Raw genomic sequence first — 15,442 nt, 5'->3', positions numbered from 1 at the left:
TTACAGAACTATATATAAACAATAGTGATGTTATGTTAATTAGCACCTAAACTTTTCAGAATCATATATAAACAACAATGATGTTGTAATGTTAATTAGTACCTAAACTTTTACAGAACTATTTAGAAACAATGGCTTTAAATAATGTTGAAAAATTTGTAATTCTAGTTTTAATGTAATCTTTAACTGTAACTCCTTAGTAAGAATAATAGAAAAACTGAGTTGATTTTAACTTTTCTGTAAGATTCATTCTCAGTCTCTGAATTATATATACCCTGTTGCACTTTGTCCAAAATCTGTTAAATTAGCTATGAAATCTATTATCAATTCTAGTTATTTAAACGTCATCAACATTAGATAAACATTTCCACAATGTGATTCTTGTCACCAAAATAAACATTATTTTGTACACTAATGAATCACTAACATTAGCTATCTTTTCCACAATGTCATGATACTACACACACAGAACTAAGCATTATATTATACACTACCAACATCAATAAACACCAGACTTGAAAACTGTTAATCATACACTAACAAGACATCAACACATCAGCTAAAACCAATATTTTATTGTAGCCAAATAATACATTATTAATACATACAAAAATTAAAAACTATATGTAAACTGTTTCTTTAAACTTCACAAATCATTGTTAAAAGTTATTTACATTTCAATAAAATAAAAAGTCACAAAAATCATTTTGATATAAGAATCAGGTCTACAGATTGTTGTGTTTTTATTTCATTTTACTAAGGTTAGTATTTTTCATGTTTAATCAATAATTACTTATGAACTCAACATAATCTTATTTTTACATAATTATAATTAGATACAGTATTTACCTCTTCTTTTAACTTACTGTTTACCCACACACACTTGAACTGTTTTTTATTTTCCAACTCGTTGATCTTGATACTGAGCTACAAAGTAACAGGATAAAAAAACACACATCAGAAACATCTACTATTTACATTACAGAAAACTTTCAGATTATTACTATTATAATAATTTCTCTGAAAAAATTGTAATTCTTGTTTTCATTTAAAATTACAGGTTTGTATTTCTTGTCACTACTTTGATGTTTTACAATTTAGACACGTGTCAGAATTTTTTATGAAACAAATGAAATTCAGTCTTTTCATTCACATTATGCTGCTTTTACCAAGTTTTTGTCTTCTTTTAAAGTCAAGAAATTTGGTAGTCCACTTAATAACAAGAAACTTAATACAAGTTAACAGGGATGAAAATAGGCAGGTTCATGGATCCACAAAAAATGGTAGCTTTCCACTGTATAACAGGCTATTGTAGAAATTCTTTAGTACACTAACAACATATATCCACAATGTCCAAGTGTGGATTCTCCATCTACAATGACAAGAGACAAGTCATCATGGATGGGATCTACACAGAACTAATGGAGTTCTATGCCACTGAAAAAAACAATAGTCATTCTGGCAACGGATCTGATGTCCGCAGTGCCAGCTGCAGTTCTCATCCCTGCTTCAAGAGATTATGACTTGGATGATTTATACTAGATCACTGCAATCAACTTGCATGCATGGAACTGTGGGAAACACTGCAGAAGCCACAGCATGAAAACATTTTTTTTGTCAAGGGTCTATACAGAAGGATCACCTGCAACCACAGGTTACACCAGAATGCTGGTTTGTTCAACCATGTTGAAAATAGTGGCAGGTCCTGGTACACTGGTGCATTTGCTCCCCAGCAGTGTATTCCCTTCATTGCCATGGTGGGCCAAGTGGTGTTCACCAGCAGCTTCCCTGCAACCCTTACAAAATCTTGCAGGGCTGGGAGCCACAGTGGGTTGGGAGTGGCACCAACCAGATGGTGGTGGTATTTTTCTAAACCGAATCCTACTACATTTTTTTTTCTCAATATGCCGGTTGTCTAAAAAGTAGTACAATTTACCTGGCTTATATGTAAAGAGAATATGGTCAGGGTGTCACAATGTGGGTTGAACAATATGGTGATATCTCATCACAGGAAGTGAAACTTGAAATTTCATATTCTTGCTTATCAATATCTATACTATGTACTCATAACTGATTGATAAAGGTGAAGCTGTTACAAGAGAAGATAAAATACTGCACACACGACCACCTCATCCTGAGACTCAGAGAAGTGCAAATGGAACATTTTTTCAAATACTTTTTGGAAATTAAGTTATTAAATGTTAAATAATACAAAAATTTAATTTTAGACTATGTTTTATCAAGTTTACTGACACACATCACTAATAAAAGTAGTCTAGATGAAACATGAATCTAACTCTATTAGAAACAGTTTGCAAGAGGTTGTACTTAGACCCACCACATCCACAGAGATAACAAGATGGTGAATTCAGCAGGACATCCAGCCACAATGTGAATATAAGTTACCAAAAGCAAAGTTGAGTTACAGTTTAAAAACAATAATGGTGACACTAGTTCTTCCATTCAACTGTAATGTAAGTGCAGAATACCAGCAAAGCTTCCAGATGAAATGTCTGTCTACAAAATGGTCCACAGAACTCTTCGTGTCTTCAACATGAAAGACATGTTTTTTATACAAAATACTGCAGTATGGTAAATTAGACCATTGACTTGGTACAGAAAGTTAAGAAAGGTGCAGGAACTTAAGATTTCAAACAGCTGACTTTGAACTTCTGAATAAACTAGTATGCAGTGGTTGGTTGGTTGATTTAATGTTTTATGGTGAAAAGCAGCTGGGCTATCTGCACCAAACATGTGGTAAAAAGATAAAATTTAAATAAATTTAGTAAAATTCATAAAAGTAAATCAAGGTAAAACAAAACAGTTTTAAAAAAATCATAAATAGCATAAAATCAATGTTTACATCTAGTCTACAATGTTAAGAGAAAACCTACAGTAATACAAGTTGTAAAGGACTTTCTGAAGCATAATTGTAATTATCATAACTTGCCAGGAAGACTACCAGGTAAGTACAAAAACCACCATCAGTCACCTGAAGTTGGCCTTTCCAGTCCTTGTTCCGAGTTATTTGATGTTATGGCCATTTTCAAAAAGTAAAGTAATAAAAGTTTTAAAAGGCTTGTAGCAAACGTTTAATAATAACTCACCAGTATAACTAACGGGTAGTTCAAACAGCAGCATTAGTCACCTGAAGTTGGCCTTTCCAGTCCTTGTTTAACAATACGGCCATTTTCTAATTTCAAATCAAACCAGATGGACTTTGATTCTTAAAAGGGAATCACATTAAAAAAGGTCTAATGTATAAATTAAAAAACTTAAATGGCATTAAAAACATTAATGGCCTATAAAAAAACTAAAAACATTACCAAGGTGGACAGTGTCACCATCAGCATTAACACAGTCTAATGTTATGGGTAGGTATATAGGTATTCAATGTTTATTGGCACAAAGCTACGAGGCTATCTGTGCCAGACAAGATGTGGTACAGTATAGGTATAGGGCAATTAAGGTAAAAAGTAAAATATGTAAAATTAGGAACTGCCAGGAAGACTGAAGCAAGAAGTACATCTTTGCTGACAGTCACCTGAAGTTGGCCTTTCCAGTCTTGGGTTCAATTCAAAAGGAAAATAAAAACTAAAATGTGTAAAATTAAGACTTGCCAGGAAGACTGAAGTAACAAGATTGAAATTGCAGTCAGTCATCTGAAGTTGGCCTTTCCAATCCTGGGTTCAAGTCAAAATAGAAATTGAAATGTGTAAAAGAAATCGTGTTAAAACATTAAAATGTGTCAAAGAAATCATGCAAAAACACTATATAGTCCGATAAAAAACCTTAAATTACGTGTAAAAGACCAATGGCTCTTAAATGTAAAAACATCTGTGAGATGGGCAGTATCACTTCTAACATGGGCCAATGTATAGGGCAAACCCGCCTTACAAATATCTTTAAAATGGCGTCGTTGTTCTAGGTTGTAATGATGGCATGATAATAAAATGTGGATGATTGTGATCTGAGTGCCACATAGACCACACATTGGTGCAGCAGTTCCAGATAAAAGGAAGTGGTGGGTTACAAACTATGACCAATGCATAGTCTTGCCAAAACAACCTCCTCTCTTCGATCCTTACAGAAGCAAGAGGGCCAAAGACCAAGAGGTTTGATTTGAAAAAGCTTGTTATTGTGTTGCTCATTCCAGGTTGCCTGCAATCTGGTGTACAGTCTGGATTTGATAACTGGACCATAGTCCATGTATGGAATAGGTACTGGGATGATAAATCCAGAACAGACAAACTTTGCTGCTCTGTTGGGTCATCTCATTACCACAAATACCAACATGACCTGTATCCAAAAGAATTGGACGAAGACAGATGAGAGAGAAAGATGGGCCAGTTTGTTTTTGATATTGATGAGAAGAGGGTGGTGACTATCATGGAATGATTCCAGGGCCAATAGACAACTGAGTGAGTCTGAATATATTGTACAATTTCAACATGATTTAGGGCAAGAGAGATGGCATACAATTTGGCAGTGAAAACAGAAATTGTAGGGGGTAGTCTGTGTGCCACAATCAAACTGTCACAAACCATGGCTGAGCCCACTGAGTCACCCGATTTGGAACCATCTGTATATATAGGAATGAATGGATCATGTGCAAGATGTTCAGCAAAGAAAAAGCAATAATTCCAATTGGGTGTATCTGCTTTCCTCAGATGACTCAAAGATAGGTTACAATTGGGGACAGTAATGTGCAATGATGGAATAGGCTGATTTGAAGAAACTGCAATGCTATTCAAGGATAAATCCAAATTTTCTAATTGTGCCTGGATACAGAGACTAAAAGGAAAATGGCAGATTTTCTGTTATCAAAAAGTGTGATCCATTGTGGTTGGAAAACACAACTCCAGGTAGGACGCTATGGTATGGATCAAAGTTTGGAAGCATACATTAGAGACAGTTGCAAATGGCAAATATATAGAGGGGGTTCATAAGATTCCACATACAGACTTTGCACAGGAGAAGTATGAAAAGCTCCAATGCAAGGCCGAAGCCCCTGGTGATGGACAGGATCCAACATTTTTAGTGCTGAGGTTCTGGAAAAACCATAAACCACAGTCAAGTTTGGATTGGACGAGGGAACGATAAATTTTGAGCATGGAGTACTGATCTGCTCCCTAAGAATTAGAAGAGAGGACATGGAGAATGTTCAATGCTTTTAGACATTTGATACAAAGTTGCTTGATGTGCGATATAAAATTTAACTTACAATCAAATATAAGACCCAAGAACTTTGCCTAGGACGACAGAAAGTACATCATCATCAAAATGGAGTTCTGGATCTGGGTGGATTCCCTGTTTGCGGCCGAAATATATACAAATGGTTTAAAGAGTGTCATGGTCCACTTCAGTATCTTATTGATTGAAGTTTGTAGCTGCTGTTCAATAAACCTCATGTTTGATGACTGACATAAGATGTGAAAGTCATCAACAAAAAGACCGTTTGCAACTGTGGGGGGATAGCTGTTCACTGATGGCATTAATCTTTATAATGAAAAGTGTGACACTCAGAATACAGCCCTGAGGGACTCCAAGTTCCTGTGGGAAAAAATGAGAAAGTGTTGAGTCCACACAGACTTGGAATCGGCACTTCATTAAGAATTGCTGGATGAAAAGGGGTAAGTTTCCATGCAATCCATACAAGCGAAGGTCTCGTAAGACGCCATATCTCCATGTTGTATCGTAAGCTTTTGCTAAATAAAAAAAAAACAGTAACAAGATGTTGTTGCCTTAAAAAGGCTTCTCTGATTGAAGTTTCAAGGCAAATTAAGTGGTCTATCGTAGAGCATTGTCTTTGAAACTAACACCGACTAGGTTAGAGGACGTTGTTTGATTCAAGAAACCAAACGAGGCGGGCATTGATTATCCTCTCTAAGATCTTACTGAGACAACTTGTCAAAGCAATGGAATGGTAATTCGAAGGAGTCATTCCCAGGTTTCAGAATAGAGAGTACGATAGCTTGTCGCTAAGCATCTGGATAGACATTTTCCTGCCATATCCAATTAAAGACAGCTAGGAGAAGAGTAAAAGAGTTCTGGGAGAGGTGGCGTAATATCTTATAATGTATATTATCAGGTCCGACTGATGAATAGCAAGTTTGAGTTTCATCAGTGTAAGAGAGAGACTGTAAACATAGAAACAGTCAGTAGAAAAGGAAAGAGGCACATGCTCTGCCTGTGTTTTAATGGCTAAAAAGGAAGGAGATAAGTTTGAAGAGCTAGATACACAAGAAGTCCCCAAGAATATTGGCAATGTTCTCTGCATCTACAACTTCATGGCCATCAGATATTACGATAGAGAGAGGGGCAGAAATATATCTTCCTCTCACCCTCCAGATCTTATCCCAAATAACTTTTGTGCTGTTGGTTGAAGAAATGCTGGAGGTGTATTTAATTCAAGATTACTTCTGGCTTTGACGTCTAACTTGCCGAGCATGTGCACAAACTTGCTGAAATTCAATGCGGTTTGTGAGCGTGTGGTATCTTTGAAATTTATCCCAAGCACGCTTCTAAGTTTTCCATGTTATAGAAGAGGCAGAATTCCAGCAAGGGCAGGGATACTGTAGGGAACATGTCAAGGTTTTAGGGATGCACTGAGTAGCAGCTTGTATAATACTGTTGGTTACTGCTGCTATACAATCATCTATGGATGATTTACATAAGATGGCAGGATCAAGTTCTGAAAGAGTAGTGAAAGAAGGCCAATTGGCCTGGACCAACTTCCACCGAAGTAAATGGGTCGAGTGGAACTGATCACGGCGAATCTCTCGTAGGATGATGGGAAAATGATCACTACCTTGTGGATTAATGTCAACCTCCCAGGAAAAGTGAGTGAGTAACGAAGGGGGAACAGACAGAAAGATCTATAGCTGTAAATGACTGACTAGGTGCATGAAAATATATGTAAGAGCCAGTATTAAATTGAGCCAGGTTGTGGTTCAGGAGCATATGCTCCATGGCACACCCTCTCATATCAATATAGGAGCTACCCAGAGGGGATTATGCCCACTGAAATCTTCCAAGATTAAAAAGGGGGTAGACAGTTGCTCAATGAGGGTATTGAGGTCTGATTGATCATAATGCACTTCAGGTGTAAGGTATAGAGAGCAAATAGTGATGGCTAGTGAGACACAGATGGCTACAGCCTCCAAGGGTGTGATCAATGACAGGGACTAGGTTGGCACATGCTGATCAACCAGCAATGCAACTCCACCATGTCCCTGTCCTATACATAGCCTGTCATTCCAGTATAATGAATAGTGGTGGATGGTAACTGTATTTGTAGGCTGGAGAAATGTTTCCTCAAAGAAAGACATATAGGATGATAAAAGTCAATCAGATCCTTGATGTCAGTCACATTTGATTGGAAACCTCAACAGTTCCATTGGATTAGTGTGGCCAAGTGTAATTATTACAGAGGAGAAGATGGTAGAGAGTCCTTCTGCTTACGACCCCCGTTTTTGTTCTTTATTGGTTGTGGGTCTATCACCCTATATGGAGCCTGCTCTAACTCGAATGGTCGGGTCTGAATTTCTCGGTACACGTACGTACTAATGATTGAGGGCGTGGATGAGTTGGTTGTTTCATTTTTGGGGTGTCAAGAGAGGGAGACCCCATGGAAACATCTTGACTTGAAGAAGGTGAAGTTCGGCAATGACTGGAAGGAGACACTGATTCGTGAACTGTGTTGATTTTGGGAAGTGTTTCATTAAGATTTGCTGGTGAAGATTGTCTCAGGGATAGGATAAGGTCTGTTTGGACTCCTACTGTAGTAGTAGAACGCATTACAGTCGCATAAGTTCTGGTCGGAATAGGTAATAATAATTTTCGAGCTACTGTGTAAGTAAAATTATAAACTGTCTTGAGACGTTGTACTTCTTTTTTCTTCTACCCATTTAAGGCAAGAGGTAAAATAAGAAGGATGTGTACCATAATAGTTTATACAATGTGGTTCGAGTTGGCATTCAGTGGCATTATGGTCATACCACCACAACGAGCACAGGTCAAGAAATCACGGCAAGATTGTTTTGAATGGCCAAATCGTTGACAATGGAAACATTGTACAGGATTTGGAATATAAGGTCGCACCTTACAATTCAGATAACCTGCTTTTATTGTGGTGGGAGGACGTGGTATAGTAAATGTTAGTATTAGAATATTTGCTGGTTCCAGAATTCCATCTTTTCGAGTGAAGATTCGGCATACTGCTGTGACACCTTGGCTAGTGAGACCTGCGAGGATCTTCGATTCAGGGACAGTCCTTAAATCTCTTTCAACTATGACTCCTCTGGAAGTATTCAAAGTGGAATGAGAAGTAACTTCAATGGGTATGTCCTCCAAGGCCTTTGATGTAAGGAGGAGTTTGGAATGCTGTGATGAAGATGTTTCCACTAAAATGTCTTCCAAATGTAGCTTCTTTACTGACTTAGGGGAGCCATCAAGCCCTTCTGAATAAAAAATTGGGACATCTGCACTAGAGGTTTGTCAGTTAAGGAATGCAAAATTAGGAACTGCAGGACAGATTAAACTGGTGAGTTAGACTGTACAGATTCATCAATGCATGTTTGTTTTCCAGTAGTTGGGTTTTTCTCGATGGTTTCAAGTTGTGTTATTTTTTTGTTTTAGGAGTATCCATAATAAATAGTAAATATTTTGGTGCCCACTGACCCTACCCACCATGGAGCCCTATAAGGGGATGCACTACAGTACCTTAAGGACACTGCAACGACACCAGGGTTTCGTGAGCACCAGCATCAGATACAATATCCACAACACCTGTTGAGAACATCCAACACTGGTATTTGGTTGACCCTAGCCTAAGTGGACTAGCCGATTGACAGAAGGGGGGGCCACCCCAAGGCTGCCCGTCTATAGGGATTGAAGGCTAAAGTGGTGTGTTAGGGTTGGACCCCTCAACCACCAGGATCTTCTCCTCCCCTTCACGGGTCGCCATGCATGGCAAACACGTGGGTGGATGTTTGGATCCCAGAGGAGGTAAACTGAAAGAACAGAACCTTTCCTGGCAGGTCTTCTCACCACGTACAGGAATCCACACCGAGGGGGGTATGCAGTGTTAAGTAGGATATAAAAATCATGTTATGCATATCTCTTGTCTAATTTAAGTCTTAGCCAGTATTATATAGACATCTACTTCCTTTGCATTAACAAATCACATTACACATATATATCTCATCATAAAGTTACCTGTTGATAATATATCTTCTTAGGTTGTCGAGGTTTAAAGGTGACAAGGAGATCCTTCAAGGTCCCTTCATATGTACAGCGGAGTGGATTCCCAGGCCCATCTCTGTAGCTACAGCAATTGTCAAAAAAGTGTATTGAAACAGATAAAACATTTCCTTCATAAAACGTCTTCATTGATGTTAGTCTTAGTTCACTCCAATCACATTAACATGTTAAGACTAGAGGTGATGCGAGTATAACAAGAACATCCAGTAATAAAGCAATAAAGTTATTACGACTGTACAGAAAACTAAGAATCAATAAAGATTAGTTTAACAAACTCAAAGTGGCTTCACATATGGTATATTGAACTGGACACAGTAATTTCAGATAACTATATTTAAACACTTTTTTTAAACCTAATCATTATTTTTGAAACATAAGTGGAAATCTGTTTTGGATTAAAATACAATTAAACAACAAACAACTGTTCATAGTTTCTGATCACTAATCCACCCTATAAATTCCAGTTATTTTTATGTACATATGTAATTAAAATAAGTAATTTTAGTGAGTTTACCAATCAAACAAACTATCACAAAAACTAACAGACTTACCTCTGAGCCTTGAAGAATTGTAATAAATAAGGATCAGTTTCTAATCTCTGAGCAACAGCATTTGCCATCTAATAAACAAGTGATTATATTGAAGAACATATATTTTTACAAGTGCACTTAAGACAATAACACAGATAAGACAGTCAATAATTTGATAAAACCATAACTACTCTTAAAAGAGCCCATAAAGACACCCAATGTATATACTATTAACAGATACTAAAGACAACATAATACAAATAGCTAGGATATACAAGTCTTACTATAAAAGCAGCTAAAACAAAGAGATAAGTAGAGTAATCCTGCAGTAGATTAACTATAAAAAAACTGATATTAATTATACACACACATCCAGACAGATAACACATAATCAAAGTAAAATATTAAATCTTACATTTTATCCTCTATGTATTTATTAGATACATACATTGATATTGTTCCATTTATTTCTCATTAAATAATAAAGATTACAAGTCAGTAAAAATTCACAAATTGATTAAAACATCATCAAATATATTAGTTTCACATGACTTGTTATGAATGAAACTTAATGTGCCTCCTTCACGTTAATGATATGCTTTATGCCTTAAGCATTGAACAAGTGAGAAACTAATGTTCTGTTACACTCAGAACTTTACCCACTAATAAACATTTTCAAAACAACTACTTCACTCTCATCACGCATTAGAAAAAAGTACCATCACCACAAAAGTATTATATTATGAAATGTAAGGAAAATATTTTAATTGGAAAATTGACTGATGCTTGGTTATGTTTAATGAAAATTAATACTTTTTTCTTGCGAAAGAGAAGAACCATTGATAATCCCTGGATCAAGTAAGAATAACAGTAAAAGGCAAAAGAAAAGACAAAAACAAAACCAACAATACTGTAGAAAACCTTGTATATTCTCATTTTCTAGCTGTTGGACATCCTAATTAAGTCATTAAAAGTTATAGTTTAACCCTATAATGATGGGTTAAAAGCCATATCATTATGTTTGTTGATTTGCATTCAAAACTTTATTGAACTACTATTTTATAAATGCATGACAATAACTTTGGTAACAAACTCCAGAGTATAATTCAAATTTTAGTTTTATGCATAAGTTAATTTCTTAATTTAAAAGTAAATGTCAAAAGAACACAGATAAATACTGATTTTGAGTCACATGCTGAATAGAGCAATGTTTCAAATTAGATGTTTGTGATGTCAAAATACTTAATCAGTAGTTTCTTACAAATTAGGAACTGAAATTACTGATATTGACAAGCTAGAATATAAAATAAGAAGCTTATATATTTTCCATATGCTGAGATACTGTTCATGTTTCAAAACACACACAGTGGCTCCTCCAACCTCTTTCCACTTTTGGAAACACCTCCTTATTTACATGTACCTCTGTCTATGTCATGTAAATTGACACTGGTTACGAGATCAGTCAAACTGACAGACCCCACATAGTTAGGGTAGAGAAAATAACAGACAAAATATAAAGTCTTACTGAAAAAAAAAAGTTTGAAATGTATTTAGGAGCTTTTAGAGATTACAGATATAATATTTCATACTTGTTGAGATGAAGAACAGTTTTGTAATCATAACATGAAAATCTCACTCAGATTAGTAACAAAGTAGACTTAATATTTTCACAAACAAACCTCCACAAAAAATCCAATTTTTTATGTACAAAACTTGGCATCTTTACTAAATGTTTAGCAAATTTTGTGAAGGTGCACATACTACATCACAAGTTATAGTATCATCACTTAACTAATGTATATTATAGCAAGCCAATCAGGAAACATTTAATGAATGAGAAAAATTCCTCCACTGAATGGAATGAACAAAGTAACACCCACCAACTGAGGATACACACTGCTCCCCATAGCCTCATCTGGCAATTTTGTTACACTTTTACAAGTATTCTTATTTTCATGCACATAGTGCATACACAAACACACAATAAGATGAAAGATTTTTAATAGTATGTGTGTCTTGGCCAAACAGTTAACTTTTTTATGGAAATCAAACCAACACCCTATTTAGAAAAATGTACACAACATATTTTCTCATGTTTTTCAATTTAGACTAGAACAAACTAGATTCATATTTCATATTTGTTTTGTTAGCCTTATTATACTATTTTACAAAGAATATTAACCAGTTTTTTTCCTTTTAATTCTATCACTAAAACCACACAGTACAAATTCTACATTTCTTTTCTCACATCTTTTATCACATTTTAAGAGCCACATTATGTAACACAAATTACCTGGTCATAGTTCATTTTGAGTGAGAGCTCCATTGTGAAACCAGGATCATTGGGAATGGTTTTATCACAGAAAGTCACTTCTACTCTGTAGAACAGATCTCTAGATTGGGTGAAAAATTGTTTTAGTAGTAGCTAGAGGAATACTGACTTTCTTGAAATGAATAACTCTTATAATTGTACACCTTTTAAAATACATGAAACTGCTCACCTAAAGTAATCTTTAACTGTTGGTAATTCTAACTCATCAGGATTAATGTCTGATCGTTGAAAGACAATAATGTCTCCATCCATCAGTTCTTCTAAGACATTCTCTAAAGGAAGGTCTAAGTCCTCAATCTTCTCCACCATATTAGGCTTAACTTCCTAGAAAATTTCACACTTTATTTCATATGAAGTTTAAAATTAGACGGATGGCACTAAAAAAACCATAAAAAATATATATACAAATGGCTAAACATACAAAATTAAAATAACATAGATACAATGGTAACAAAATTATTAGTGAACAACAAGCAGTATATTTCTCTCTAGTCATCACCACTTACCATCAACTCTTGGGATACTCATTTACCAATAAATAGTGATACTTGACCAACACATTATAATGCTCCTATGGTTAAAAAAAGCAAGCAGTTTGGAGGAATGGGGATTTGAACTGTGACCCATAGATTGAGAGTCAAACTTGTACATCAAGTTAACATCAGGTTCCAACACACATGTAAGATACAAGAAACCCACACAAAATGGTGGACATATTTCAGTGATACCATGTTACTGGAATGTATTTTGTGCTATGCAGTAATGAAACTTTGTAGAAATCTATAAGGAACTCTGGAATTTCATCTGACAGGAAGTTTCTCAGACACTGTCTGAATCAACTTCAACTGCTCCTTTATCCCACTTGAATAAAGGTGCCACTTTTGTAACAACATATGAAATACTATTCTTGTTTACAAACTCTCTCTGTTTACCTGAAGATGACCTAAGGTCAAAACGTTCTGTACTTTATTTTAATTAAAGTTTTAATACCCATACCAGCTGTCTTGAGAATACGCTTTTACTTCAAGTGGGTTTCTCCTGATCATGAATATACTTTATTTAACTACAACTCACCGAAAAATACGCAAATTTTCTCAGCAACAAACTACATTCAACTTTCCCCTTTATCAGCAACTAAACATAATAAATGATAAGTAATGAAGTTCATACAATCCAAGAGATAAGCTTTAAGACCTAATTAACTGAGGAATTAAGTTATTACTCTAACATTATTTTCATTTACCCAGTTATCTATTTATCGTAAAATATATTGCAATATTTGTAAGATTTATGTTCATCTCTATTTTACACTAACAAGGAAAATTAAATAAACAAAACATGAGACTTCCATACAAATTTATCATTGTATTTCCTTTTTTATTCTCAAAGAAGGACCTTTAACATGTTTTAATTTCTCTTTGTCAATGGTATTTATTTGCATAATCAATACAGATTACCAAATTAACAAGCCTCAGTTATTCAGGTTCCTGAAAATGTAGCATCACTGGCTAATTAATTTTATCATCTTACTTCAGTAACATTCAAATAATGATCAAATGAACTTTTTTTAGTGATTTAGATGAAAGCTAATATTTAATTTTCTAAAGTAAGTAAACATACAGCAACCTTCCCAGTTTTTCTTGAAAGTGAGAGAATAAACTGATCCAGAAACAGAACAATAAAACAAGTTTTTATTTACTGTAGCTTACACAGAGACTGAACATGAACATGATGAATGAACTGATCCAGAAACTAAACAATAACATGTTTATATTTACTGTGCCTTGCATAGACTAAACATGAACATGATGAATTAACTGATTCAGAAATGGAACAATAATGTGTTTATATTTACTGTAGCTTACACAGAGATTGAACATGAATAACATGATGAATGAACTGATTCAGAAATGAAACAATATTTATATTTACTGTAGCTTACACAAAGACTGAACATGAACAACATGATGAATGAACTGATTTAGAAATGAAATAATAACACAAGTTTATATTTACTGCTTCTCACATAGACTGAACATGAACAATATGATGAATGAGCTGATGCAGAAATGGAACAATAAACGAGTTTACACATACTGCTACTCACATAGAGACTGAACATGAACAACATAATGAATGAGCTGATGCAGAAATGAAACAATAACATGAGTCTATATTTATGATTAGTAATTACAAGCACAAAAAACTACTCATAGGTCTTTTATATGCAAAAACGGCTCGTTTGGGTTGAGAAAATATTTTACATAGAAGAGCGTCTTTATCACGTATATATTATTTTCTTAATTTTAAACATTTTACTGCACTGTATGTTGATGAAGATATCTACAGTTTGTGATATGATAGAGAAAATAAAACAAACATATACCTTATAAACTTTTGATATTCATTCCTAAAGGAAGTTCAAGAGCTTAAGCAAATAAAAAAATGAAAATTAAAAGATGAAGGAAAACGTTTTATACTTAAAACAAAAATCACCTTGCACTCAAACTGTTAAGATTGTGTGCAAATAACTATAGTAATTAAATATATTTTCAGTAGAAACAATTAACATGCCATACTTTGTGTACAGGTTACTTACAATTTTTAACAAAATCTTTCCAGTTTTTTGTGAAGATACATTAAGATATCTCAGAGTTACAGTACATATTTTGCACAAGTAAAACTTCTGTACAGCCCCATACAAAATGTTAGAGCCCGTACCATAACGGTTTTCTTATCTTAAACTAACAAGTTCAGTCTTGGGCTCCTTATCTTAGGAAGGACACTGAATTGTTGGAAAGAGTTCAGAAGAGAGCTAATAGGATGGTGTTTCAGATGGAGGGATTGTCAAATAAGGTGAAAATCTCTGAAATTGTTTCTCATGAGAAAAAAACAACAGAGAATGAATCTGATTGATTGTTAAGAGAATTGATAAGTGGTGAAGCATCATTTTTGTTCATACTTAACTGTAAGAATATCTTTGTTCATACTTAACTGTGAGGATAGTACAGTAGAAGTAATCTTCATCTAATAATTGTATTTTCCTTAAAGTGTGGTTGGTTTTATGAATGGGTTGCCTTTGAGTGTTGTAAACTTAAGTGAGTTTGAAAGAAAGCTTGATAAGTATATAAATAAGTGCTGGCTTTGAGGATTTTTTTATCTCATAGTTCTAGTTTAGTTCAGAAAATAAGACAGCCTAGATGGACAAATAGGTCCATTGTTTCTTTAAACTTTTTTTTTAGTTACTTTTGTTAAAAAATCTAACAATAAATAGAAATATTACATAAAACAAGGTCAGTTTGCACTTTAATATCTG

General features: G+C 34.6%; 1 protein-coding gene across 3 annotated transcripts in view; it reads right to left on the bottom strand.

Annotated features, from left to right (window-relative positions):
* Window positions 1-15,442, bottom strand: part of LOC143233793 (ubiquitin carboxyl-terminal hydrolase 7-like) — a 77,015-nt gene that overhangs the window by 8,218 nt on the left and 53,355 nt on the right. For 2 of the 3 annotated variants that reach the window (XM_076470474.1, XM_076470475.1), the window contains exons 23-27: window positions 12,296-12,450; window positions 12,088-12,187; window positions 9,816-9,883; window positions 9,220-9,328; window positions 850-927 (exon numbers count right to left, since the gene is read on the bottom strand). In XM_076470474.1, the coding sequence (XP_076326589.1) occupies window positions 850-927; window positions 9,220-9,328; window positions 9,816-9,883; window positions 12,088-12,187; window positions 12,296-12,450 (510 nt within the window). Of the gene's footprint in view, window positions 1-849; window positions 928-3,107; window positions 3,227-9,219; window positions 9,329-9,815; window positions 9,884-12,087; window positions 12,188-12,295; window positions 12,451-15,442 lie in introns of all 3 variants that reach the window. The other variant, XR_013018310.1, reaches the window with a different exon arrangement.

This window comes from Tachypleus tridentatus, chromosome 12, assembly GCF_004210375.1.
Source record: "Tachypleus tridentatus isolate NWPU-2018 chromosome 12, ASM421037v1, whole genome shotgun sequence".
Classification (NCBI taxonomy): domain Eukaryota; kingdom Metazoa; phylum Arthropoda; class Merostomata; order Xiphosura; family Limulidae; genus Tachypleus; species Tachypleus tridentatus.
Note: the sequence above shows the minus strand (reverse complement) of the source record. Positions and strands in the feature narration are given on the sequence as shown.